This window comes from Xiphophorus couchianus, chromosome 11 (assembly GCF_001444195.1).
Source record: "Xiphophorus couchianus chromosome 11, X_couchianus-1.0, whole genome shotgun sequence".
Classification (NCBI taxonomy): Eukaryota; Metazoa; Chordata; class Actinopteri; order Cyprinodontiformes; family Poeciliidae; genus Xiphophorus; species Xiphophorus couchianus.
This window is the reverse complement of record NC_040238.1, coordinates 2,177,183-2,205,169: the sequence shown is the minus strand read 5'-3', so window position 1 is coordinate 2,205,169 and position 27,987 is coordinate 2,177,183. Positions and strand designations below refer to the sequence as shown.

Sequence of the window (27,987 nt, the reverse complement as noted above, 5' to 3'; positions counted from 1 at the left end):
GATATTGTTACGAATATCTTTAAAAGTTTCGTCTTCGGTCATATTTCAGTCCGTTTCCTCATTAAAATGCGAGAGTTTAGAGCGATGCGCGCTCCCGCGACAGGGGATGCAATTCTCGGCAGGCATGCATTTCTGGGCATAACACCGGACACCAGCAGAGACAACACTGCCCCCTGGTGGTCGCGCATTCCATTACGTTCTGTTGTCTGAAACATGGAGCCTCTGTCCGTGTTCAGGAACCGTCAGTGAGTCAGTATTAGTTCTGTTGTCCAGGTGAAGCAGTCAGTGTCTCCCGCTGTGCTCAGTAACGTCTCTGTCTGTGCTTCTTGTGACTGGCAGCCATGTTGGATTTAAAGCATCCAGACTCTGAGGTCATCCACCCTGTTGTGCTTGTGGATTGTTTTTATTATTTCTGATATTATTGACTGAATAAAGTTGTGATGGTTGTTTCTGATGAACATTTGTCAGGCTGTTTTTGTGGATTTACTAAAACATCAGGCTGCTGGTGCTGATGGTTTGACAGAGCTGCACATCATCTCAGCTTCCACTCATGAAACTTAAAGCATTTATTTTGGATTTCCTGTCTCAGACTGACACAGATTAGACAATTAAGCATGCTTTTCACTTTTTTAAAATAAAAATCTGTCAGAAAGGTGGTTGATGCAGATTGACTATTTTTCTTTAATTACAGCAAAGTATTACTGACAAAAGCTTACAACAAAAAATGTTAAGTACAACACAAATATCTTTTAAAAACCATGTTTTTTGCTTTCTCTTTCATAGTAAACAGATTCAGATTTATCAACTGACTTTAGATAACTCAAATCTGCTTTTAATTCATTTATTAAAAGTGGCTACATACAGTAAGTATTTATAAAAGCAGAGTGACCCAAATACTGTTCTTATGGCTCAGAAAAGACTTTTTGTTTTGCAAACTTGATCTATTTTTAATAAAGTGAAAACCTCGTTAAGATTTGGATCTACAATGATTTAAACTTCTATTTTCTGCTTGTGTCTAACTTGTTTGTAAGTAGATTTTAAATGATTTAATCTTGAATCATGGTCTCGTGGCTGCAAAAAAACAAACAAAAAAAGCATCCAGGGGTTTCTAATTGCCCCCGGTCCCTACTTTGAGCACCCTTACTTTAAATGCATGACTTCAGGTTGATTCCCATTGTTTGGCACATTTTCTGGGTCACTAACAGACTGGAAATCTGATCTGTGGGGAGTTAGTCTATATGAACACAGGCCTTTTGTTCACTAAAGGTCATTTTTAACATGGTAAACAAAAGTAAGTCTAGAAAAAGCCTAAAGACATGAAAGGGAACCCTGGTGAGGCAGTTTGATATTTCATACATGTTTATTTCATAGAATAAAAATCTGTCATAGTGCAAAAACATGTGTGACAGGTTATGTTGGTGTAAACCCGTCAGTGGGGGGAGTACTTCTTCCTCCACATGGTTACTCAACATGAGTCAGATTTCCGTCTGAAGCTCCTCTCAGATCACCAACAGGCGATCTGCTCGTCAGGCTTCAGAGCTGCTTCAAAATGTCCCTGTAGTTAGAGTCTTTGTCCAGCAGAGGGCGCGCCTTGTCTTCATACCTTGATGTGGATCTGACGGGCAGAGGAAACCAGAATGAGTGATGTTTCAGTTTGGTTTCAGCATCACTAATGTTTGTTTCACATTTTTCACAGCTTTGCAACGGATCTGGGTAGAAACCTCCAGCCACCAGCAGACATTCAGAGAAGAAGACAATATAATGTGATATTTATCTGAAAATGATCAAATAATCTGGACCAGAGCAAATTTAGATATTTATGAGAACAAGTTGAACCGGTTTCTGCTGCTTTACCCGCAACTACTGTCTAAGTAGCAGCCAGGCATTTGCCAGAAGGTAACATTTCCTTATTTGTGCAGTATCTAGAACCTGCAGACCAAACACGTCTGAGCTGAAAACATGGCAGGCAGAAGAGAAGTTGAGAGCCGTCTTCATCAGACACGCTTCCTACATGTTTCTGAGCTCAGACATGTTGGATGTGTTTCTACTTGCCCATCTATGCATTATCTTTCATCCCAACAAATGATACCCTGCACAGCAAACGCAAGACAACAAAAACCAACAGCAGCTGAAAAATGTTCATCTTCATTCTGCGTTTGGTTATTAAGTGACCAGACTTTCAGTGTGTCCGGTGTCTGGTGAGACGTAGAGAATAATTAGCTAGATTAACTCAGGAGTAGAAGAATGTAGGAAAGTAGGAGAGGGGGATTGTATCATAACAAAACATCAGTTGAAGTTCCAGTAAAACTATGGGCACCTTCTCTGTGGACTCCCTCAAAATACTGACAGCACAATGTGTCGGTTGTTATTACACAACCAACACATTTGTGTTTTGGTTGTGTAATCTGGTGAATGCAGATCTATCTGGGTAGATCGTTTATGTGTAGATCTATACCAAAGCTTATAGGGCTTCCTCAATCACTTTCAGTTAAGGATCAAAAATAAACGTTGTTGTAACTCATACCATTCAAGAAACTTCAAAACGTTAGGTAAGAAGGATCTCCAGTAGCAGTCGGAACCTGAAAGGCCTCTGACTGAAGGCTGCAGCTGTACGACAGCCTCATGAGCTGTCATGACAGCTCAGTCTCCAGGCAGACAGTAGAAACATGGCCTGGATGACATCATCAGTCGTTATCAGATCTGCTAAACCACCTCATTTGCCTTTGCTGCTCCACTTTAAACCATCTGGTTGGAGATGTTGGAGTAGGGGATAAGATCCCTGCTCATTATCAACTTCCTGCTCTGAATCCTGAAGCTTGGTCAGCTTCTCTGTGATTTGTCACTCAGTTTGAGTTTATAAGATGCTAGTTAGCTCCTCCTGTTTTCTAAAAACCATACATTGTTGCCCTGGTTACGCAACATATCAACTGTCCAAGAGTTAAAAGAAATACTTCTAGTTACATAGCATCATAGAACAGAGGGAACATTAATCTAAACATTCAACAACTCAACCTGAAACTGATGAACAAAGTCCAAAAACAGAAGAAAGCAGAACTAAAGTCACAGAGCTGATTCAGCAACAGAAACTTTTAAAGGAAGCTGATTCTAACAGGAAAGATGATTTTGTGTTAAATTCAATGCCACCAGTATTATTGTTATCATCACACACCCAGCCGGTCTGAACAGGATGCTGAAATCTGATCACTCAGTGTTGATGTTGATGCCATGGCTGAACAAACTGAACAAACCTCTCTAACATTAGGTCTTCTTTTATTGTGTGTTTTTTTTTTGTACATTAATTACAGTATTGGCGGCTTGTATACTTGTAACGCCATAGTGGTGAATTAAATTAAACTTGTCTTTTGCTCTTGTCACTCGCATAATTTAAACACAAACTCCAGACTGTTTGAATAGAAACATTGGTTTGTGAGTTAATTCTGAATCGAATCGTGACCCTAAAGATCAGAATTGAATCACTAGACATTGAAAGGTTTGTATCTCTACGCCTCAGTCACCAGTCTGTGATGTCATCCTGTCAATGTGGGCCAAAACATCTCTATGCCAACAAAGACCAAAGGCGTATATGAAGGGAAAATCTTTGCACATCCTCTTTTTCTTTATATATATATATTCCACAACCCAGGTTTGTTGATGAACAGTGACTCGGCGTTCCTATGGGAACCGGGTTCTGACCTCGCTCAGCAGAGCCCAGACGTCTGAGTCAGAGTGAACCACCAGGCGCAGAGCTGAGATGGGCTGCAGAACTTCAGCAATTTCTCCTTCAGCCACTCCGTTGTAAAATTCACCTGCAACAAACACAGCTGGTTACCAACCACAGTGTGTCAGGACCACAGCTAACCGGGCTGCAGCTCAGGATTGACTAGTTAGCCATCATTCTGACAACTAGTCAGATAAGAAACCGGCACATTGTGCAGATTTTTAATTGAATTAAAAATATATAAATTATAAATATATTTAAATATGCAAATAAACAAATAATTCAGTTCCTATTTTAAATAAGAAAAATATTTTATTGAGTAGAAATACAATAGTAGCCTTTAGTACACGCTTGATCATTTGTAGATTAATTCAATCTGGAGAGACTCAGATGGAGATAAGAAGACAATTAGAAGAGTTTATTGACAAACAGGATTTAAAGTCTTTGGCGCTCGGGCCCCGGCTGGGGATAACGGTTATCGCAGCGTTAGCGATAGGCTTCAGATGAGCATCCCCGATGCTGTTAGGAATGTCATCCCCCAGGGCCCGGCACTGGTGGTGGAGGTTGAAGAAGGGTGCGGGCCTCAGGACCGGGCGAATGGAGGAGAAGGGGTGGTGGTGGGTTGAGCTCGGCTGGAGAGCGAAGGACACCATGAATGAAGGTCCTTATCAGCTGGGACTTGGTCGATGATTGGACGTGACGTGGCTTGGTCCAGCGTTGATAGGTCGACGATTGTGGGCAGGTCGCTTCAATTAACGGGTCCCGGTGGGGATAAAAGAGTCTTCCAGTTTGAATTTGCGCCTAGGCTTCATTTGGTTAATTTTTGCATTAACCAATTATTAATTAGACAGCAAAAAGTTAATAGGAGATTTTTTTACAGGATTTTTGAATCCGTTTACTCCAGTTAATTAATAAATTACTAAATTAGTTGACAATTACTTAATCAATTAATCATAACTAGTCGTGTCAGCCCTAGACTCTAGCAGGGTTTAGCTTTTCGTTTTTACACAATATTAATATCACTGCTCTTTGTATAGCCCACAGCCAGTTACACAGACACCGTTTCCATGCCGATACTGAGCCTTTCTTTCTTTTTGGAGATGATAAATTACTCCTGATCAACAGCACCTCTAAAACAACGCTGGTCTGGAACATATTTGGTGTAAAATATTTTATCCTCAAACTTCCACTTCCTGTCAGCTTATTCTTCTGGAACAGGAAACAGTATCCGTGGAGCAGGCCTGGCATCGGAAAGGTCAGACTCCATCCAGTATCACTGTTTACAAGCTGCTCTTCACAACATGCATTCCCACAGACTTCCTTCTGTCCACAGAAGAACCTCCATGGCAGGTGGCCTAACGCTGCTGAGTAATCATTTATCAGGTCTGACTTATCCTGTGGATGAGGTTCAGGTCTGTGTTTTATAAAGGGGCATGCAAACGTGATGGCACCTATTCCATAAAGCCAGGCTGTTTATGATCTGCTGCACACCACAGAACATGACTGGAGGAAGTGTGTGTTCAGTAAATGCCGTGCTCAGAGACAACGGCTCCTTTCAGTTTAGTCTGCAGGTTGGATGCTGTCTGCTCCTAACACCTGGAGACAAATCAGCTTATTAACACTAATTCTGTCTTTCTTCCATACGTTTGCTTGCAGTAGTGCAGAGTAAGATCCACCTGACACATTAAGGCCACCATGTGATGGATTCAACATCTCATTTACTCACCAATAACAACGAAGTTGCTGTCAGACCGCTTGTATTTAGACGGTGAGCCATCCAGGAGCTTCTCTGTAGCCGTTGTCTACGAGACGCAAACACAGAGGAGTCAGAGGCTGGAGAACAGAGAGATGCCTAGTAACCATGATCTAATCTACTACTGCGAAGTTATACACTATACCATTTTAATATTCACTGAGAAGGGTCTGATTGACAATCCCACCCATCAGATCAGATCTACACATGTGCCCTTAACAACAGTCACCCCACTGTTGCTAGCATAGAAAATTTCTGTTCAGCCAAAACATTGGTGTTGATCAATGTTATAATCAGGCAGGTCAGGGTTTGTAAAGATCGGCGATCAGCCAGAAAACTGCAATCGGTGCACCTGTAATCACCATGGTAACTAATAGTACTCCTGGACAGTTTAGTTTACAGATCAAACCCAAGAAAGCATGTCCTGATAAATGGTTAAGGACATTTTGTTTTTGTTCGATGTTGAAAGATCACATCGTTCATCCAACTAAAGTCGTTTTACCTGAGGCCTGGGTTGACTAAGTGCTTAATAGAACAACTTATATATGATTGAACATTAGGATTTGTTAAACTGGATCTCTTAAAATGAGCCTGAACATTTTATCAGCCTCCGTCAGGCTGATAACGCCTCCATCTTCTCTATCATCACCTCCAGGTATTTTTTTTGTTCTGAGGAAGATTCTCAGAATTTCCAATGTTTTCAGCAACTTCAATCAAAAGAAGCTTCACTAAACCGCTTTATTTTCCTTTTTTGTTGTTGCTGATTTGGCCAAATTACTTTTGACTTAAGTTTAGTCTCTTTTTTAAAAATACCCAATTTCTAGAATTATTTTAATATTCTGATGTAATAAATTTAAAGACCATAGTTTTCCTTGCCAGATGTTCCTGCCGTGCAGCAGTTCCCTTTGGTCGCAGTGCAACCTGAAGCCTGGGAACTAGACTTATCTCCTGTATTGTGGTTTCCCTCTTATCTTCCACTCAGGGATCCAGTGTCTGTCTAACTTTACTCAAAGGTCAGCTGTCACGTAAACACTTTTCCCTTTTAGCGTGCCTCAAGTGTGGCTGAACACACACACACAGTGCAGTGGGTGGTGCAGTGATAACAGATAGCTTGTTCTGGTGGGTGTTTCCTGTTACATTGCCACTTTTTCCTAAGGCATCAACACCTGCAATGAAAACCAAGACTCTGGGCGCCGTCAGCAGGTAGAGCAACCAGAGAACACGCATTCACATGGAGCACACACGCCCACGCCCACGCACGCACACGGGTTACTCACATAGCTGGAGAGGACTTCCACTGTTGTGTTGTGAAATTTATCCCCCACTGCCTGGCTGTTTCCACTACGAAACACATACCTACAGGAAAAAAACACACATTTTTATTGACTAATAACTCAGTAATAGTGGTGGACTAGATATTACCATAATGCTTAATTGAGTTTATTGAAGGGTCTGTAATTAATAAACTGCAATTAATCACATTTTATCACAAACTATCTCGACAAAATGAGCAACATTTTCATTCAAGTACCCTGTTTGCTGCTAAATTATTGAGTAATGTGACATCTCAACTCACCAACAAAGATATTCATTGTTTTTATTCTGTTATCTAGATTATTCCACCATCAGATTGGTGCAAATTTATTCTATCCATTCCAGAGTTTCAGGAACTCTTGATCATTCATGGAACGTCTTTAGAAATGTGGACTGTAGACGATGACATTAGCGTTTGTGCTACATGTTTAGCATTCAGATGTCATTGTAGGCTTGAATAGGTATGCTAATAAGCTAACTCATTTTAGCGCAACCTGAACACAACAATAGTCTCTTCCAGCGTTTCATCAGATTGTTTTTTGAAGCAGAAATTAACCCCTAGTGGTCCAGGAGAAGCAACTTTGTCATCTATTGACGGATTTCTCCATGCATCCGATTCAAGGATGAATCAGAAACATGCAAGTAGTTTTATTCTTGTTTGTGGCCTTTGGCAGCAGCTTTGTGACCCTTCCACTGCATATGACCCTCTGCATTGTTAACCTCCATAGTGCCAAACTTTAATTTTTTTCTCCACAGAATGCACCTAGTGAGTCATTGGCAAAAACTATTTACACCCTTGATAGGTACCAAAAAAACGCTAGCTAACTAGCAAGGGTATGTTAGAGGTTGGCTAGCGGTAGCCTCAACTGCCTCAAGAAACAGAAATCATTGGCGGCATCTGCAACTCATTCAAAGTTTTGCCTGACAGAAAAAAAAACTACGAGATTAAATAGTCCTGTCACGACAAAATTTAATAGATGATATTAATGTATCCAAGGCCAACATACAGATTTTTTTAAAAACGAATTTAAGACATTTCAAGGCATTACTTTTAGATACATGAAGACTTTTTAAGGATGTGCAGACTCTCTGAATACCAAAGAAATGCAATGTGTCATTTTACGTTTAAACCGTACAAATAACACTGATGGTATTAATTAATATGTTTGATGTATCAGACTGGGACTCTTAAGTGGCAAATGTTTTTTTCAATGGCCCAGGTCAGTTTGTTGGAGATAAAAAGTCCTTATCCTTATCCCTACCTCCATATGCTCAGTTATGATACACATAAAGTACAAGAAGTAAATAAAAACCTAAAACAGTTGATTTATGATTAAACTGTTTTAGTTGAATCTTAAATCAACTGTTCAGTAAACACACAGTTTACTGAGAACTCACTAAACTGACTGTATGTTCACAGCAGGTAAATTGGGTTCAATTTAACAGGATCAATATTTTCTACTTGCTGTGTAGAGTTTGCCTTTAAACTTCTTGTCCTTGTGCATGAACACTAAAATTTTATATCAGAATCTTTATAAAACCATAAATCATTTTTTTCCACAGATTATATCTTTTATTTGTAATGTGTTATTTATTTATTTTTTGCTTTTTAAATTTTAAGTCTGCTTTAAATTCAAGCAGAATTTAAAGTTCAGAAGCTTTAAATTCTGCTTCCAAAACTGGCTCAAAGTGCAGTAAGTATTATCTGCTCACACTTCCAAAGCTGTAGTGTATGAACTGGCTATTAATCACCTCCCCATCGGGCTGATCAAAAGGCTAAAACACGACTGACCCAGCTATGCGGATGGGCCGAGGGAAGCTGAAGAGGATGTAGTCGCCCTGGACCGGCGTCAAAGCCCACATGAAGTCCCTTCCTTTGTAAAGCCGCTCCAGGCTGTGCTGCTGGTAGTGTTTCATGCTGCTGTTCACCGCAGCAGCTGGGTTACTGTGAGCCTGAAACAAACTCTGCTTCCCAAAGTCCTTATCCTGCAGCGGAGGAGAGACAGGAGGGAATAAGATGAACGTGGTGTCAGACGACGAGGGCAGCATTTCCACAGTGTGAACTGTAACGAGGGAAATACTTCCTGCTGCCTTTTCAAACACCTGGAGTTCTGCTCTATAAAATATTTTGCAGAAAATTTGCAGCTATTTTTTAAAATTATTATTAGTATTTTGTTATTTTTGAAATTGTGTGAAACAAAAACAGACGGGTACCACAGATTTTTCCTAAGCTCAGCATCACCTTCCACAGACTGTAGGATGATAAAAGTTACAACAGGGGTTGCATCATGCAGCAGCCCCTCCCTCCCCAAGTCCTGCCTACAGACCATTCTCCCACCAAGCCCTGGTAAACATAAACTACAACAAAAAAATCATCCATCCATCCATCCATCCATCCATCCATCCATCCATCTTCTTCCGCTTATCCGAGGTCGGGTCGCGGGGGTAGCAGCTTCAGAAGGGAGGCCCAGACTTCCCTCTCCCCAGCCACTTCTTCTAGCTCCTCCGGGGGAATCCCGAGGCGTTCCCAGGCCAGCCGAGAGACATAGTCCCTCCAGCGTGTCCTGGGTCTTCCCCGGGGCCTCCTCTCGGTGGGACGTGCCCGGAACACCTCACCAGGGAGGCGTCCAGGAGGCATCCTGACCAGATGCCCAAGCCACCTCAACTGGCTCCTCTCGATGTGAAGGAGCAGCGGCTCTACTCTGAGTCCCTCCCGGATGACTGAGCTTCTCACCCTATCTCTAAGGGAGAGCCCAGCCACCCTACGGAGAAAACCCATTTCGGCCGCTTGTATCCGCGATCTCGTTCTTTCGGTCATGACCCAAAGCTCATGACCATAGATGAGGGTGGGAACGTAGATCGACCGGTAAATCGAGAGCTTCGCTTTTTGGCTCAGCTCTCTCTTCACCACGACGGACCGGTACAGCGCCCGCTTGACAGCAGACGCTGCGCCAATCCGCCTGTCGATCTCCCGCTCCCTTCTTCCCCCATTTGTGAACAAGATCCCGAGATACTTAAACTCCTCCACATGGGGCAGGACACCCCCCCTGACCCGGAGAAGGCACTCTACCCTTTTCCGGCTCAAGACCATGGCCTCGGATTTGGAGGCACTGATCCCCATCCCGGCCGCTTCACACTCGGCTGCGAACCGATCCAGCGAGAGCTGCAGATCACGATCTGATGAAGCCAAAAGGACCACATCGTCTGCGAAAAGCAGAGATGAGATCCTAAGGCCACCAAATCGGATCCCCTCAACACCTTGGCTGCGCCTAGAAATTCTGTCCATGAAAGTGATGAACAGAATCGGTGACAAAGGGCAGCCCTGGCGGAGTCCAACTCTCACCGGAAACGAGCCCGACTTACTGCCGGCAATGCGGACCAGACTCTGACACCGGTCATACAGGGACCTGACAGCCCGTATCAAAGGGCCCGGTACCCCATACTCCCGGAGAACCCCCCACAGGGCTCCCCGAGGGACACGGTCGAACGCCTTCTCCAAGTCCACAAAACACATGTAGACTGGTTGGGCGAACTCCCATGCACCCTCCAGGACCCTGCTGAGGGTGTAGAGCTGGTCCAGTGTTCCACGACCAGGACGAAAACCACACTGCTCTTCCTGAATCCGAGGTTCGACTATCCGACGGACCCTCCTCTCCAGGACCCCTGAATAGACCTTGCCAGGGAGGCTTAAGAGTGTGACCCCTCTATAATTGGAGCACACCCTCCGGTCCCCCTTTTTGAATTGGGGGACCACCACCCCAGTCTGCCAATCCAGGGGAACTGCCCCCGATGTCCATGCGATATTGCAGAGTCGCGTCAACCAACACAACCCTACAACATCCAGAGCCTTAAGGAACTCCGGGCGGATCTCATCCACCCCCGGGGCCCTGCCACCGAGGAGCTTTTTAACCACCTCGGCGACCTCGCCCCCAGAGATTGGAGAGCCCAACCCAGAGTCCCCAGGCTCCGCTTCCTCAGTGGAAGGCATGTTGGTGGGATTGAGGAGGTCTTCGAAGTACTCTGCCCACCGGCCCACAACGTCCCGAGTAGAGGTCAGCAGCACACCATCCCCACTATAAACAGTGTTGGTGCTGCACCGCTTCCCCCCCCTGAGACGCCGGATGGTGGACCAGAATCGCCTCGAAGCCGTGCGGAAGTCTTTCTCCATGGCCTCTCCAAACTCCTCCCACGCCCGAGTTTTTGCCTCAGCAACCGCCCGAGCCGCATGCCGCTTCGCCCGCCGGTACCCATCAGCTGCTTCCGGAGTCCCACAGGCCAAAAAGGCCCGATAGGACTCCTTCTTCAGCCTGACGGCATCCCTCACCGAAGGTGTCCACCAACGGGTTCGAGGGTTGCCGCCGCGACAGGCACCGACAACCTTGCGGCCACAGCTCCGATTGGCCGCCTCGACAATGGAGGCACGGAACACGGTCCACTCAGACTCCATGTCCCCCACCTCCCCCGGGACGTGTTCGAAGTTTTGCCGGAGATGGGAGTTAAAGCTCCGTCTCACAGGGGATTCCGCCAGACGTTCCCAGCAGACCCTCACAACACGTTTGGGCCTGCCAGGTCTGACCGGCTTTCGCCCCCACCACCGGAGCCAACTCACCACCAGGTAGTGGTCAGTGGACATCTCCGCACCTCTCTTCACCCGAGTGTCCAAGACATACGGCCGCAGATCCGATGAAACGATGACAAAGTCGATCATCGAACTGCGGCCTAGGGTGTCCTGGTGCCAAGTGCACATATGGACACCCTTATGCTTGAACATGGTGTTCGTTATGGACAATCCATGGCGAGCACAGAAGTCCAGCAACAGAACACCGCTCGAGTTCAGGTCGGGCGGGCCGTTCCTCCCAACCACGCCCCTCCAGGTCTCACTGTCGTTGCCCACGTGAGCGTTGAAGTCCCCCAGCAGAACAAGGGAGTCCCCAGGAGGAGCACTCTCCAGTACCCCCTCTAAGGACTCCAAAAAGGGTGGGTAATCTGAACTGTCGTTCGGCCCGTAAGCACAAACGACAGTCAGAACCCGTCCCCCCACCCGTAGGCGGAGGGATGCTACCCTCTCGTTCACCGGGGTAAACCCCAACGTACAGGCGCCGAGATGGGGAGCAACAAGTATGCCCACTCCTGCCCGACGTCTCTCTCCCTGGGCAACTCCAGAGTGGAAGTATGTCCAGCCCCTCTCAAGGAGACTGGTTCCAGAACCAGAGCCATGCGTCGAGGTGAGACCGACTATTTCTAGCCGGAACCTCTCGACCTCACGCACTAGCTCCGGCTCCTTCCCCACCAGAGAGGTGACATTCCACGTCCCAAGAGCCAGTTTCTGCAACCGAGGATCGGACCGCCAGGGTCCCCTCCCTCGGCCGCCACCCATCACACAGTGCACCCGACCCCTTTGGCCCCTCCCACGGGTGGTGGGCCCATGGGAGGGGGGGCCCATGTTTCCTCTTCGGGCTGAGCCCGGCCGGGCTCCATGGGTAAAAGCCCGGCCACCAGACCCTCGCCATCGTGCCCCCCCTCCAGGCCTGGCTCCAGAGTGGGGCCCCGGTGACCCGCGTCCGGGCGAGGGAACACCAAGTCCAAGGTTTTCCTTCATCATTGGGGTCTTCGGGCTGCACTTTGTCTGGTCCCTCACCTAGGACCTGTCTGCCTTGTTGACCCTACCAGGGGCATGAAGCCCCAGACAGCATAGCTCCTAGGATCATTGGGGCACTCAAACCCCTCCACCACGATAAGGTGGCAGCCCATGGAGGAGTGGGAGGGAAAAAAATCATCAAAAAGATAAAAGAGACAATGAGCTGAGTCACTGCTGTCCTTGTATAAACAGTCTGTGTTTTTTCTGGCAGTCATCCTCTAAATTACTGAATATGAGCAAAACTTTATCCACTCAAACATTTGCTCTCTTTGAGAATTCAGCTCTCTGTCAGGATTTTCATTTTTCATTCAGAAAATGGTTTTCTGATAAAGAGAGAAAAGTAAGTATTATTGGAGGTGTTTTACATTTTTGTGATTCTTTCTCTCCATGGAGTCATTTATGATAGGTTTATTTTGTCATAACCTGCAAAGAATCAGCCAGAGACAGAGATTAGGTTTATTTTATTTTCTTTTCTGCAGAATAGGAGAATTGAGAACAGACGCGACGAATCGCTGTCAAACACTGTCTGAAATCAATTCTGCTAGATCTTTCTTTGCATTTCTCTTTATTGTATAGAAAAAGGAGGTTGGGCTTCTTCACACAGAGAATTGACCAACCGTCTTCACATTCTGGACCCTCCTATGGACATGCCCTTACAAGGGCATGTGACTGACCACAACTAATCAGTTACATATGGAACTAATAACACATGAATGTTTAACGTTATCAGCTTCCAGGCAAATTTTTCTAACAATTTAAATGTAATCAATGCAGCTGTCTGCTGCTTTTACCAACTGTGGCACTCTGACGTTAGCTCCACACAGACGGCGCTCATCGTGACAGAGGTCAGAGGTCAGAGGTGCACTCACCTTCAGATGTTGTAGTTTTCCAGGCAAAGAGGAATGAAGACCAACATGCTGGAAGAGCGAGGGCTTATATCTCCTCCTCATCATTGCTTTCTGAAGATCACAGTGTTTCTGCAAATGAAACCCACTGATGATTAGTGAGAGCAGAGACCACGTGTTGGAACACCCATCATAGTCGTCATCATGCTGATATGCTGCATGCAGAATCTGAAGATGAAATGAAAAGCCTCCAAAAGGCTGAATGAACACATCTGGAGAGATCCAGGACTGGTAGTCTGAGACTCAGACGTGCTAACAAACGGCTAGCCAACCACATGCAGCTACTCTCTCTCTCTCTCTCTCTCTCTCTCTTTTGCGCCTCACTGAGACCAGTCTAAATAAATATTGACTGGTCTTATTTGGAAAAGTATCAACTTCCACCTCCGTTCGACTTCTTTCCAGCAAAGACACCTAGTGGTGCAGTCATTAGAGATGACTGCAGTTCAATCATTTATAATGCACTTACTTGAACTGAACCACTAGCACAGCTAAACCAGAAGGTTTAATCATTATCTAGGTCTTAGCAGCCTGCACTAGCTATTCACCTGTTTATACTTGGAGCATGTGGTGGGGTGAGCTGTCAATCAAGAAAACCCGGAGTGGAGTTTTATGGTATGAATATTCTATCAATAATCGGAATGGATTCTTCAACAAAGCGTTAGAAATGTGGTGGGAAGTCATATTTTATGTTAAATGTGGGCAGGGGGGATCCAAACAAACACCACTGGCACAAGAATTATACCGGCGGAGCACAGCTAAAATCCACAAACTGGATCCTGGTGTCCAGGATCCACAAACTGGATCCACAAACTGGATCCTGGACACCAGGATCCACATCTTGGCATCTGGGAAGACCAGATGCCAAGGGATGAAACGGAGTGCATTGGACCTGCTGGATCTGTTGGTAAAGGGTGAAGGAGGGCTGTGATGGCTTTCAGGTGGGAGATAACCAGGCACTCACAAGACTTCATAAGAACAGAGGTTAGAGTAACAGGTTTGAAGTCCTGTGGTCCTCAGGTTCTGGGGACAGGGTTGATGGTGGAGGTCTTGTAGCAGACCGGAATATAGCAGGATTCAGTGAGGTTTTAAAAATGCTGCTAAAGACTGAGAACACATTGCTTCAGGGTGGAACACAGACCAGCTGGGCTAAATAAAAGACTCAGGGTTTATACCCGAGTGGCCACAGGAGCCAAGAAGAGAGACGTTGCCATGTGGCTCCAAAGTTTTCCTGAAGATGATACATTTTCTGGCTTTAAGAGGAAGTTTTGTGATTCAGCCATCCTGAGAACAAGGACAAGGATTTCTCTAGAATTGTTTTAACCACTAGACTTGCAGACAGAAGTGTTTTAGGCCCGGCGGAGAATATGGTGTAACATCCTGTTCTCTTGTTTTGGTTTACATCAAAGATGAGATATTTTGGGCCCAGTGTTATTTCTAAGCACCAAATCTTGCAGGAAGATTTACATCAGGGAGCCTTTGTCTCCTACAAGGACTGTTACATGTGGTGACTATGATCTGGTCTTTGTCCCTGCTCACACATGCTTCTTCTTTTTCCCTTTTCTAGACATCTGAGTTTGGATGAAAACCAGGGTTTGTCATTGTTGGGACTCACCCTGGTGTGTGACGGTACACAGCAGTCCCTATCAACCAGCCTCTGTGTATTTCTCCAGGCTGCAGTCCTAAGCACATCCCAGTCAGAGCATGCCTGCAGGTCCTCCACTGCTGCTATGTCCTCACAACAGGTTTAGAAAGCTGGAAGTCTTCTCCGTATCAGGGCTGTACCCATAAACCGTCCCTGAATTCTTTCTTTGGGGAGAACGATCGGGAGATATTGATCTTATTCATCAATCTTCTCTACCTCCACAAAGGTCTGAAAATCAGCCACTGTTTCCTTCTGACAGACCCGCCCACCAGGTCTCATCCTCCATTAACAGTAGTTCGTCCACTATTGCCAACTTAGTGACTTTGTTGCTATATTTAAGCAATTTCTCAGACCAAAAAAAAGAAAAATTAAAATTGGTAATTGGCAGGTCAGGCTTTTTATAAGCAGGCGATTGGCCAGAAATGTGCACTCTGCACCAGTACAGCAGGGTAAAACACACCAACAGCGTCACAAGCATGGTCAAACATGTAGGAACAACCTTTACTTGTTCAGTCAGTGCAGGTAGGAGTATAAACAGCTAATATTGATGTAAATAATAAGGAAATTGACAAAACAATAGGCTGACTACTTTGGTCAAACATGCAAAAATAAACTACAACAAACCAAATGGTTCAGAAAGTGAAATTAGGAATTATAGATATAATGTAAAATAAATAATAGAGCATGACATCACTCAGAGCACAAAGCATAGAATTAGACTCTAGATATGCCCTTGTGGATCAGACACATTGTCACTGATGTGGAATATCTTTGAACATCAGGACCGATATATATATTAATATTAGATTGGTGCCTCTCTAATAATAATGTAGTGAATGAGATCATTCTCAGCAGACTGACGGGACATTAATGTTTTAACAAAGTGAAAATAAACAGAGTATGACTAAAGTATCAAAGCTCTTGGGGTCTGGTTGGGGCCAGCAGACTTACGTTATCCTTCTCCGGGTTGCAAACCTTCACCCACAGAATGTGATCCAGCAACCAGTCAATGGGCTTGTCTTTGTGGAACATGAGGAAGAACTCGGCTATCATCGGGAGGTCTCTGGTCTTAAACATCTTACCTGGAAAAAAAACAAAAAAAAAACACAGACGATGCTAGAACCAAGCCTCTGAGTTGGTTTCCCTCTGCGATGCTGTGTGGAAAAACAAACACACCTATGAACCCAAGCTGGGAGAATTCCAGGTAGAGCCATTCGTTAGAAGACGCCAGCGTGGCGAATGCCTTCAGGTCGCTATAGTAACCGCTCTTTGCAAAAACGTCGTCTTCCAACTAGAAAACAAACACACAGATAGTTAGAGACTCACTTCCAGAACATTCTGCAGAGAAATGTAGTTAGTGCTGGAATAGAAGACTGTGTAGTATTAACTGATGAGTCGAAGAAACGCTGAGGGAAACATCACGCCACTTTTGGAATTCTAAAAGTCCCGTAGCTTTAAGAAAATGTTGACCATCACCTCTTCAACTACATCACAATAGAGTTTTTCATAGCTCTGGGGTCAGAGGTCAGTGTGACGGGCCTGTCAGGTAATTAATTGTTTGAGCTGCTAAATGTTAGTCATTCAGGGCCACATTTGTTTGCCTTCTGGTTTGCTTTGACCATTTTAATTCCCATACTAAATATTTGCAAAGTGTTATTTTGTGTCATTTCTTTTGTCATAACCCCAGAGCCAGGTTGTGACATCAACACACACCCCAATTTCAAATATTGATCAGCATAAGCCAGAAACTATCTAAATTTTTTCCTGTTTTTTTTCATGCTTTTGTCAAAGGTCTCAAAGCTCTGCTTTGTGTGGCATACTTTAACTGAAACGTGTGGACTGTTAGGAAGAAACATTGTTGGCTTACAACATTAAATCTATAGGCCCATTTAACAAATTAGGATATTATAAAAAAGCGAAATTATTTCAGAAACTTTAACACAAAGTGAAATTATATAGATTACACACAGATGGAAGCCTTTATTTCTGTTAATGATGAGTTAAAAGAAACATGAAATTTAGAGTCAGACTATTAAGTCAGACAATAAAAAAAACATTTTTAAAAGTATGTTCAATATCTAGTTAAAGGTTGTTTTATTCAAGAGATACTTTAAATTTGACAATCAGGCTTCCCTCATCTGAACTCATTCAAATTTATTGAATATGACTGTATGAGGCAAATCTACATTTTTTGTACAAATTTTTGAACAAACTGTAAAGTGTGGCATTTAGAAAACAAAGAAGTGTATATGGATGTTTGACTCTTAGACCTATTGCATATGGTCTGCTACGTTCAAACTGTCTGTTCCTTGGTTGATATTTGAAAAAAAAATAATCTCATGTTTTTCTATAATTTTTTTTTTATAGATGTGGTTTTTTGAAATTAGTGTGTTTTGCAAAACTGCAATGGAAACCCTTTTTTCGCATAACACAAGTCACATGATCAACAACCAGGTGTTACTACTGGCAAAAAAGATGAAGGCTTCATTTTTTAATGACTTATCACATGAACAAACATATTCATCTGTAATTTAAAATGTATTTCCTATTTAATGGAAACGCCGCAATTGCAAAATTGTTTTTTTTCCAACAAACCTTTGTGCACATTTGTAATAGAAACGCAGCTGGTGAGTCCACAGCTTTTCCCACACCACTCACAGGCGACATAACTCCAGTCATGATGTTCAAAATGTCCCAGACATGAAATCTGAAGTTGCTTCATGGTAGAAGTCTAAAATCACCTGAACATAGTAAGTTCCTTTGTCCTGAGCGTACAGCATGAGGAAGCTGTAGTCCAAATTCTGCTTAGTTCGCCATCTGCAAAACAAAACAAAACAAATGACCGTGTTTTGTTTCTATCTGTGAGATAATGACACATCATTCTAACATTCTTATCAAACAGTAAAGTTTATGATCAGGCTAGCTGTGGCAAGACACAGGTATGCAGCAGAGCAGGAAGTGATGTAAGCAGACAGCAAACCTCCTCATCAGTCTAACCGTGCTCAGCTGAATGAAGTGACAAAATAAACAGCAGAAAAGGAAATTGTCCTTCTGATCAGATCAAACGGACATTACACCACTAACCATTGGGGGAAAATGTGTGGAGAGGGTAGCTGATTTCCGTTTCCTGGGGGTCCACATTGAACAGGGCCTGACATGGAACATGAACACCTCCGAGCTGATAAAAAAGGCCCAGCAAAGACTGAACTTCCTGAGGGTTCTCAGGAGGAACAACATCAAGGAGAAGCTGCTGGTGTCCTTGTACAAGTGCTCCATAGAGAGCATACTGACCTACTGTATCTGCGTCTGGTATAACAGCAGCACTACGGCTCAAAGGAAAGCTCTCCAAAGGGTTGTGAATACAGCCCAAAAAATCATTGGCTGCCCTCTCCCCTCACTGGAGGACCTGCACAGCGACCGCTGTCTAAGAAAAGCACAACACATCACAAAGGACACTTCTCACCCCGGACATTCTCTGTTCACACTGCTGCCTTCACGCAGAAGATACAGAGCAACCAGAACAAGAACCAACCGTCTCAGAGACAGTTTCTACCCGATAGCAATAACAAAACTAAATGCAATCAAAAACAACCATTAATCATCATGAATGATGGATGAGAGAATGTGGCTGTTCTTACTTTTTTTTTTTGCCAGTTTGTTGATTCTTGCGTTGTGTGTGAATTGTGGGACAGTTATTTTTTGTTTTTGGGCATGTGCACCGACTGATGGCACCCTTTGAATTTCGTTGTCCTTGTGATAATAACAATAAAGATTTATCTTATCTTATCTCTAACAGCAGAGCCACGCAGGAACGGGTGAAAAGTTAACAACATGCCATATAAACGTGACTCAGGTTTTAACATGGCATTTAATGTCGACTTAAAAGACAAAAATCTTTGGAAATTAAAAAGTGAAAATGATTGAGAGTGGATATTTTCTCTGTATTGTTTGGCAGCCAACATTACTGTTACAGTATGAAAGCTGTCTGTGTGTCTAATAAAAATCCAGTTCACTCAACCATAACCCTGCAGAAACATTACATCTTACCAAGTATTTTTGGTAAGACTTGAATCTGTATATTTGAAATAAGACAACTAAATTACAAGTAATTTGTCAGTAAAAATGTCTTCTTTTAAGAGAAATAACCTGCCAGTGTTCAGGAAGGTGGAACATTTCACAGATTCAGCTGCACCAGAGGAACAAACTTGTTTCTATTTCTTTATTGTAAGTATTAAGTACAACCGTTGAGTTTTAAATACTGTTGGTAAAAACTGACTAAACATAAAACATTCATATTTAACCCTAACCCGTTCATGCAGACAGGATGCAAATACTTTACTGACACTATCAAGATACTGGAAATGGTAGGATTAGCATTAGGGCTGAATGATTAATCGTGATTAATTGATTATTACACTAAAGGAATGCTGTTATTGCATTACAGGCAATAAAATATATATTTTTTTATTTAAAAAAGGATTTGAATTACTTTGTTTATTTGCATATTTTGTGCTTAATATTTACAATAAAAAGGCATAAATGGTTAAATGAACATCTGCAGAATGTGCCAATTTGTGGCGTGTTCTGCAATTGATTAATCAATTAATCGTCCAAATTGTGAATGACTAAAACAATCAATGCTTGCAGCCATAATTAACATAGAATTCAAGCATTTTGCTGGAATATCAATATCAATCATTCTCTTAAATTTGTTATTCAGTTGTTGTTTTTTTTTGTTTTTGTTTGGGGTTTTCTTAAATCGTGCTGACATCCAGACAGACTCAGTAACTGTTCAGAACCAACAGCCGGGCCTTCAGACGCAGACAGAGTTCACCATGACTTAGCTAAATGTCCTGTTTGATGTTTGATCTGTTGTATTTCATGTCAGAATACACTCACATTCGTTATGTTTGTGTTTTTGTAGCAGGGAGGGAGTACGTATGTTTATGCACGTAGATTTTTGATGCATACTTCACTCTGTCCTTGGAGTCTCCAAACGTCTCTTTGAGGGTGTTGAAGTCGGGGTAGTAATGCTGCGATGGGGAGACCACCTCCAGTAAACCAGACTGCACCTCCTTTGGAAAACTGCAGAGGACAAAACACAACAGGAGTCAGATTTTCTTAAAGCAGTGCATTACTTTGAAGTCAAAAGGAATATGTTTGATGCGTTTTATTTTTAATTTGCGGAAACAAAATAAATGAACAGTGTGGTGAGCATATGTATTCAGCCCCTGTCATTTCCATCAGCATCAGTGATGTTTTCCCACTATATATTAAGACAGTGAGTAATGATTCCATATCCATGTTGGACTTGCAGAAGGCCTGCAGCTCCAGGTCACAGACGGATGCAGTGGAAATAATGTGCAGGCCAGTGATTATTATTCTGGGTACTTTTCCACTTTCTTCAGCTTCCTTTTGTTTAGTGTTGAACAGGCCCTCAGGCAGCAGCTCATATTTCCATAAAAGTATCGACTTATGTAACCATCACTCAGCAAATTTATGTATAATTTAAGAATCATACTTGGCATGTTGTACAGAAATAAAACTTTCCGTATTGGACTTCAAAGCAATGATTCTGAAGGGATGACTTTGCCGGCCATCACCTTTGAGATGGAGGTGACAGAACTCATCCATGTGACATAGGCACATTAAAACCACCCAACTAATACAAAAATAAAGCAACAGCTTCATAAACCTGAACTATTAAAACAATAAAACAATTACTAAGATTCCTGTATCAATAAAGAATAAAACTATGCTCTAGTGTGTTTCAGGTATCCCTTGTTCAGAAAGAGTTTGTGCAGCGTTTTGTTTTTATGAGTGGGACCATCAGTCCTCTGTGGGCTGCCTGCAGCTCAGAGGAGGATTAGCAACAAGCAATAAATCAATTAATCACATGATAAATGAAAACAAACTCAATAATTTCCATTTGCAAGATTTATTGTTTTTCTCTTTTCTCCCTTTCTACCAAAAACTGGATGACAAACGTCTTTAGTCTGGTGCTTTGCTCTCTACTAGCCCTCTGCTTGAAGGACAGTTTTGTCTACAGAGACTTCATTATTCATTTTATTTGTTGTTTTGTATATTTAAAAAAGTCCTCCAGTTCCAGTCTAAAATATCCATAAGAATTTAAAGTTTATAGATCTTTGAGAATGTGTTCTTGCACTGCTATGTCATTACCTTTATATTACTTGAAAATGGTTTCAAAACAACAATATTATTGTTCATCACAATAACTTCTGGGCCAAATGATTATCCAGCAGACTTATCTATTGTGTCAGTCTTAAGGAGGAAAGCTGTTGGGTCTTTGTAAATCTGGAGAAATTTTTTTTTCATATGCGGTGCCTTCATATAAAATCAGGACAATACATTTTAAGATGGCTGATTACACTGGGTTACAGAAAATATGTTTTAAAAGTTGTTTATGTTTTGTCAACTGAATAAGGACAATTTTTGCACCACTGAATCCAAAAATGACATCCATTTTTCTCAATGGTTTTCATTCTAATTTGATTTAGAGAAATTCAGTCTTCTGACTAAATTGATGACATTTTTGTGGCATTATCAGTTTATTTCCGTTAATATTTCTCATCCAAAAAATGGATGAGAAATGAATTGAACATTACGTCTTCATTGTGGCTCTTTTCTGTCCTGATGGAGTCTCTCCTCCTGCTCATCACTCATTGATCCAGATTGTCAGGAAACCGATCCAGATGTGAGAACAAGTCGTGCATTTTGATGCTCATGTTGCTCCATAGTTCAGAAAGTTGACCTGGTTGAGCAAAACCGATGTGATTTTTGGACTCAGCTCATCAAAATGACCTTAAAACAGTCGAAAAACCCCAGACAATCTTTTTGACTGTTGATCAGTGTCATTTTACAGCCTGTAAGATAATTGTCCATGAAAAATAAAAGAGGTTCTCGTTTTAGCAACGAGTTTCTCTCACTGGAAGCAACTAGAAGCCACTCACTTCTCAGACAGGCTGCGTGCGATGCCCTCCACATACTGTAGTTCCGTCTTAATTAACAAAGAAAAAAAAAAACAGGTTAGTGAAGTTCAGGTATGAAAGGCATGAATAAAGCGAGGAACTGCTGTGGTGTGACGTGGCTGCCTCGCCTCGGTCTGACCACACACAACGACTCTGTTCCTATTTAAATATATTAAACACTCCACAGCAAAACATTCCCCAGTGAACAATGGTTCGCACATCAAAACTGGTTTTACATGTTGAAACCTGTAGAACCAGCAGGAGGAGTGTGTGTATGCCTCCCTGCCAGCTCCACTACACACCGACGGCTTCTGGACCTGCAGGCTGGAAGATTCTGAATCAGAAACGTTTGTGTTATCATGCAGCAGCCGTCGGAGAGGGAGGGAGGGACATGTTATGTCCCAGAACCACTCTGTCCTCACACAGCATGAAGAGCAAAAATAATAAAACCTGAAGATGAACTTTGCTCCAGATGTTTCTTGGTGATAAAACATGTTTTATGGGAAGCAGGCTGGGAAAGTTCAAAGGTCTGAATATAAACACAAACGTGAGCAGAACCATGAATGGACCGGTACCAAGGTCTGTGTCTGTCCCTTCATGTGATGCCAGTGATGAGGTTCCTACACTGATCTGCTGCTCCACTGCTGGTCAGCTGGCTGAAAGAAGGCCTCTACACTCGACTGTCATGGAAACAAATTCAGCTGCTAGGGAACATTTTCAGTTGTGAAAAACACAGAGTCATAAGGTGGAATTATTTCTTTTTAAATATTTATTTTAAATATTTATAGAAAGTACTTATATAAATAATTTATCTGAGGGCGACCCTGTTCTGTGCTACATAATATTATTTGCATTTTTTTAAATTTAAATTCATTAGCTAAGATTACTACAATTTTAATAATCAATATGTTGGATTATTTTAGCAGTGGTTGGGAAAAATTGCTCCTAAAATCAGTTGGATCATTAGAATTATTAATCTCACACCATCTGTGTCTATTCTGGATATTTTAAGTGGGGTTGAAGCAGTTAATTGGATTAGTCATGATTAATTGATTATTCACATAATTGTCAACTAATTTAGTAATCGAGTAATCGTTAACTGGAGCATACAGACTCAAAAATGGACATTTGTTGAAAGAACAACACAGTCAGAGCAGCAATTGTACAAAATATTATAAATTTTGCATTAAAGATAAAAAAAGTGTCTGTAAATTTGTTCCACCCAGAACTCTGTTATTGTATTTTAGGTAATAACATTTTTATTCTTCTATTTAAAAAAGGAGCTGAAGGATTTGTTTATTTGCATCTTTTAGTGGATTTCTACTACTGAATAAATAAAAAATCTGCAGAGTGTGCCAAGTGTTTTATCCTACTAATTGTCAGATAATCGTTTGCTGCAGCCCGACTTTAAAACAATGTACTGGAGCCATAGTGGTAGGAAAAACAAGAAAACAATTGGTTTAGCATTCGTTTGAATAAAAAGCTGCATGCAACCTCAGCGACAAAGACGATGATGAGGAGATCCTGCGTTTCTGAGGAGGTGAGGCCAGACAGCAGGGAGCTGAGGGTGTTGACCAGGTAGCTCTGCTTCTCACGCTTCACCGTGGGAATGCCCAGCACCATGCTCACTGTGGGAGGAGATGGACACCCAGTCAAACCCGATCACTGCCAAGCACACGTCACAGGACCTGTTCTCATGGAATGTTCAGAAACGTCATTCCAGAGACAGACAGAGCAGCCAAACATAATACTCAAGTAAGACTAAAAATACTTTAGAATAAAATTACTGCAGTAGAAGCAAACTTCCTAAAAGTAAATTTTTTGAAAAATGTTACTCAAGTAAATGTTACTAGCTACTACCCAACTCTGTATAGTTCTAGTTGGTAACATCCTAAGAACTAGAAATCGGTTCGAAACAAATAGGAAGTTTGGATCATAAAAAAGTCCTGATACATTTGACTTTATATGGATTATGTGGTATTGTGTGTGCATGGGGGTGCACGTGTGTGTGTGTGTGTGTGTGTGTGTGTGCTCCGTACCTCCGCTGCGTCCCTTCCCCAGCACCACATGAGGCACCAGGCTGTTGGGATGCTCCCTGAGGTGAGGCATGTAGAAGTGAATGCTGGCCTGAGGCAGCGGCTGTCTGCTCAGGTCATCCATCAGATGCTTTACTGTTGTTGCCACACAGAAAGACCAAAAACAAAAAACACAGTATTTGAAAATCATTATATATCTACTGTATATATTATATTTAAACAGATTGCTAGGATATATACTGTATATTTAGTCATTTTAGCCCTAATTGCTAAAAGTCACTCGCTACGTTTCCATCTAGTTGTCATGCAAAGTTTGAGTGAACTTTTAAAGTGTTGCAAAAATAGAGAAAGAAGGCGTGTTCCATCTTTTTGTTCGGAGACAATCAACCAGGCAACGCTGTTGACTAAACATGCTGTTGACTAAACATGCAGTAGAGGTTGCGAACTGGAGGAAAATGAAGACATTCGTTCCTTCCAAACTTGAGGTGTTGACTTAGATATTTTTCAAAGTTTTGTGCCTCTGGTAAGGCACCAGCCGGCCAGTGGATGGGAGAGTTTTCTACGTCAGAGTTTATCCGGTAAACATGTTTCCATCTCCCTGTTAGCATATGCACTCTTTTTCAATCAAGCCCAAAAATCACCAAAGCTTTTTTCTTTTCTTTTTGCCAAACTGTGAAAGATAATTAAAAATCTTTCCATTTCCATCAAAATTTCTAAAGCAATACTTTAAAATGTGGATGAAAAAAAATGTTGATGGAAGCATTGCTAGAATTATGGAAGCACAAATGAGAGAGACTGAAGAAAATAGGCAACTGCTGTTATTGCAACAGTTGCCTATTAGACAACTGCTGGAATAATGTTTCCTAATGTTCCTAACAGTTACATTAGGAAAACATATTTCCTAATATTGTGCAGCCCAACCTGCATCCTAGCAATCTTTAATCAGTTAATACAGGCACTGCAGTTTGACTTTGTGCTGTTAGCTAAGGAACAACCGAGTGTATTTTACCCAAACAATACACACCAGTTCACTGCAGGGAAGTAATCACAAGCAAACCCAGCATATACCAGGAAGTAGCCTGTGACTTGATACAAAGAGCCTCTTGGGTTAAATCGTTCATGTCATCTTTTGTCACCAGCTTCTGCAAAAGTGAGCTAACTCGTTCTGCTTCTACATTCTTTTCATTGTGTGTGTTCACACTGACTGAGAAACCTTGGCTGCGCTGTAGCAGAACCTGTTGGGTGCATTTGCTCTTCTACAAGTAGAAGTAGAATAAGATGGGCTGGTCCGGCTGAGTGCTCTGCTACCCACCCATGGTGTTGCTGCTGCTGGACATGTTGCTCCAGAGGTGGCTGACGTTAGCAGCGCGTGTTATGTTCCCCAGCTGCTCCAGGATGATGCTGAGGTCCTTGCTGACCTTTCCTCCCAGCTCTTCTGCCACCAACAGTCTCTTGTACAGCACCTGCAGTTCTGCTGTGGTGGGGATAGGATTGTACTCTAGTGATTCTGCTTACTATATGGCAGAAGTTCTCATCTTCACTCAGACAAACCAACCTGGACGTTCACTAAGAATAATATACTTGTGTTTTGGGCCAGTTGTATTCTCTTTTCCTGCTTTAGCTTTTGAGTCTAAGTGAAGCTACAACGATAAGGTGCTCAAACTCATTTTATTATCAGACAGAGATAACCAGTGTGAATTTAAAAAAATGCAAAATGTAAAGGATTCCCTCAGTTAAGAGACAAAGCTACCCTATGTGGAAAACTAATTGCCTCCTGTTGAGTCACCCATGGCAGCAAAAACTCCCAAACATTCGCAAAAACGGACATTTTATTGCTGTAGAGGAATTGTGGCCATGACCACCACCATGCTTGACTGTAAGTGTGGGTTTTTTCTGAAAAGTTAGTTTTACAATTTCCATAAGTTCTTCTTTTGTCTCAGTTCTGTTGTTCTTTTGGGTCACTGCTGGTCAATCATTAAACCCCTGTCTTGTGATTGGTTGTTTAATATTTTTAGAGATAAATGCAGGATAAAATAAACCCAGGGTTAGTGACTATCTCAGTTAGCAATTGTCTTCATTTACATTTAAACTGAGTGATTTCTTAATTTCTACTTTTTTATATCAGTCTTCAAAATGTGACTTATCTAAAGACACAATAAGACTCAATTACTCTTGGTGGTTATTATATGAGGAAAATAATCAAAAACTAGAGTGTGGCACAAAATACGGAAGTATGTGGGATTAGCAGGCAAAGGGATTCAGTTTAGATTAGGTAAACTACCTGTTTTAATTAAAAACAGGTTTAACAACACATTGAAAAACCACATATCTGTGAAAGTATGTTGTTATGGGAACAAGGCAAATTGTGGCCCGGAATAAGCCAGGAAATGCATTCACAAGTTAACAAAGAGTTCAGATGGTACAGTCACAGACAGAGAAGATTTACAGTAGTGACCGACTTAAAAGCTTCCTGTCACCAGTTTGACCCATTAGTCCCCTAAATGCCAGTTTAACATTTCCTAATATTCATGTTCATCAGTCCACTGACAGAAAATAGAGAAAACTGGAGAGTTTCAGTCAGGGGCGCTGTATGGGGGGGAAGTTATGACAATTCCAAGGGCCCCTGACCAGCAGGGGGCCCTCCGCAATTTTATTTGATCATTATCATTATTATTATTGTTAATAGAAATTTTAAAAATGGGGCCCTGTCAATTACAAAATTAATTACATTGTGTTTTCTAAAATGGTTTTTAGTAGTTAAAAATTCAATGTTGCCCCTCCCATTCCCAGACCAAAAACCCAGACTGGATCTGCATGAAATGGTTCGTTCCTGCTTGGAGCGCTTGACGGTGCGACTGTGGCGGTTACTATGCTGCTAAGAAAAATAATAAAGTTAGGTTTTCAAAAAATAGAGGGACAGAGAGAGAAAAAGGTAAAAGTGTCCATTTGTAACCCAGTTTTTCTCCAAGAGAGGTGGGTAGACTGTGAGATTATTAACCATTCAGCATAGTTAGCTTAGCTACAGACTACTGTTTGCCTCTTTTTTACTAGCATTTAATGAATTAAGGAAAGAAATGACCAACATATTCATATATTTAACTTGTCCCTGTAATTAGATTTTTTTTTGGTCATGGGGCCCAAGATTCCTGGCAGCGCCTCTGGCTTCAGTAGCTACTATTGGCCGTTTCATGATCTGTTAATTCTTTAAACCTCAATGTATCATTTACAGTATTATTTAGCTGAGTTAGACATGTTTTTGGAGTGACATCTTTCCTGACATTTGATCAGCTTTGTTAGGAGAATGATGTCTCTGGGGTCTTCCCTGCTGCAGCTGCTCATTGGCTGAAATTGGGAAGATGAAACAGAAACCGATCAGGTAGAGAGGGGAAACAGTAACTGAGCAGCCAAGCACAACATGCAACGGTTATGAAGGACTGAAAAGTTTTACGTCACTCATTAAAAGTATAATTATGCCTAATAATTAGGGCTAATCGCTCTCGTGGGTCGTGGCTGTATGAGAAAAGAGTTGTGTTGATCACTACACCCCGCTGCCGGGTGCAGAGAAAATACTTAAAGTCCGACACGGTTGAACAAAATCTAACTATTTTAGCATGAAGATCCCAATAATCCGTTTGATTTGATGTAATTTGCCGTCATACAAACCCGCACTACAGGGCAACGTAAAAATTAAGCTACTGTCTTTTTTCTCTTTTTTCTTTTTTATGACTATTATCTTTGTTTTGGAAAAATAATTGGACCTACCTCCATCATCCGGAAATGATTTTATCCAAGAAAGTGACAGAAAACACACGACCACCAACAAACATCCAACTCGTAGGGGGTAAAACCTCATTTCATTTCGCACTAGCTGTCCTTCCTCTCAGTCACTGTACGTCTGCCCCCTTCACTTCCCATGGATAACAGGTCAGGTGGACAGCTAAAGGTGAATGCTACAGGTTAGTGTTAGAGGCTTGTTATTGGCTCTTCACGGC

At 42.3% G+C, this 27,987-nt stretch overlaps 1 protein-coding gene across 2 annotated transcripts; it reads right to left on the bottom strand.

Moving 5' to 3' along the window:
• Positions 1-657: 657 nt before the first annotated feature.
• On the bottom strand, positions 658-27,987 carry LOC114153035 (alpha-1,3-mannosyl-glycoprotein 4-beta-N-acetylglucosaminyltransferase B). Of its 2 annotated transcripts, none has more exons than XM_028031274.1 (15): positions 27,758-27,987; positions 25,308-25,466; positions 23,999-24,130; positions 23,454-23,587; positions 21,942-21,988; positions 19,942-20,055; positions 17,712-17,787; positions 16,147-16,261; positions 15,922-16,052; positions 13,293-13,400; positions 8,578-8,771; positions 6,749-6,827; positions 5,445-5,520; positions 3,694-3,806; positions 658-1,615 (listed from the first exon to the last, which is right to left on the bottom strand). In XM_028031274.1, exons 1-15 carry the CDS (start codon positions 27,846-27,848, stop codon positions 1,598-1,600), a joined length of 1,587 nt encoding a protein of 528 aa, XP_027887075.1. In that variant the 5' UTR covers positions 27,849-27,987; the 3' UTR covers positions 658-1,597. The 2 variants fall into 2 exon arrangements, with proteins under 2 accessions (XP_027887075.1, XP_027887074.1); XM_028031273.1 differs by having other exon boundaries at positions 25,308-25,469; positions 27,758-27,985.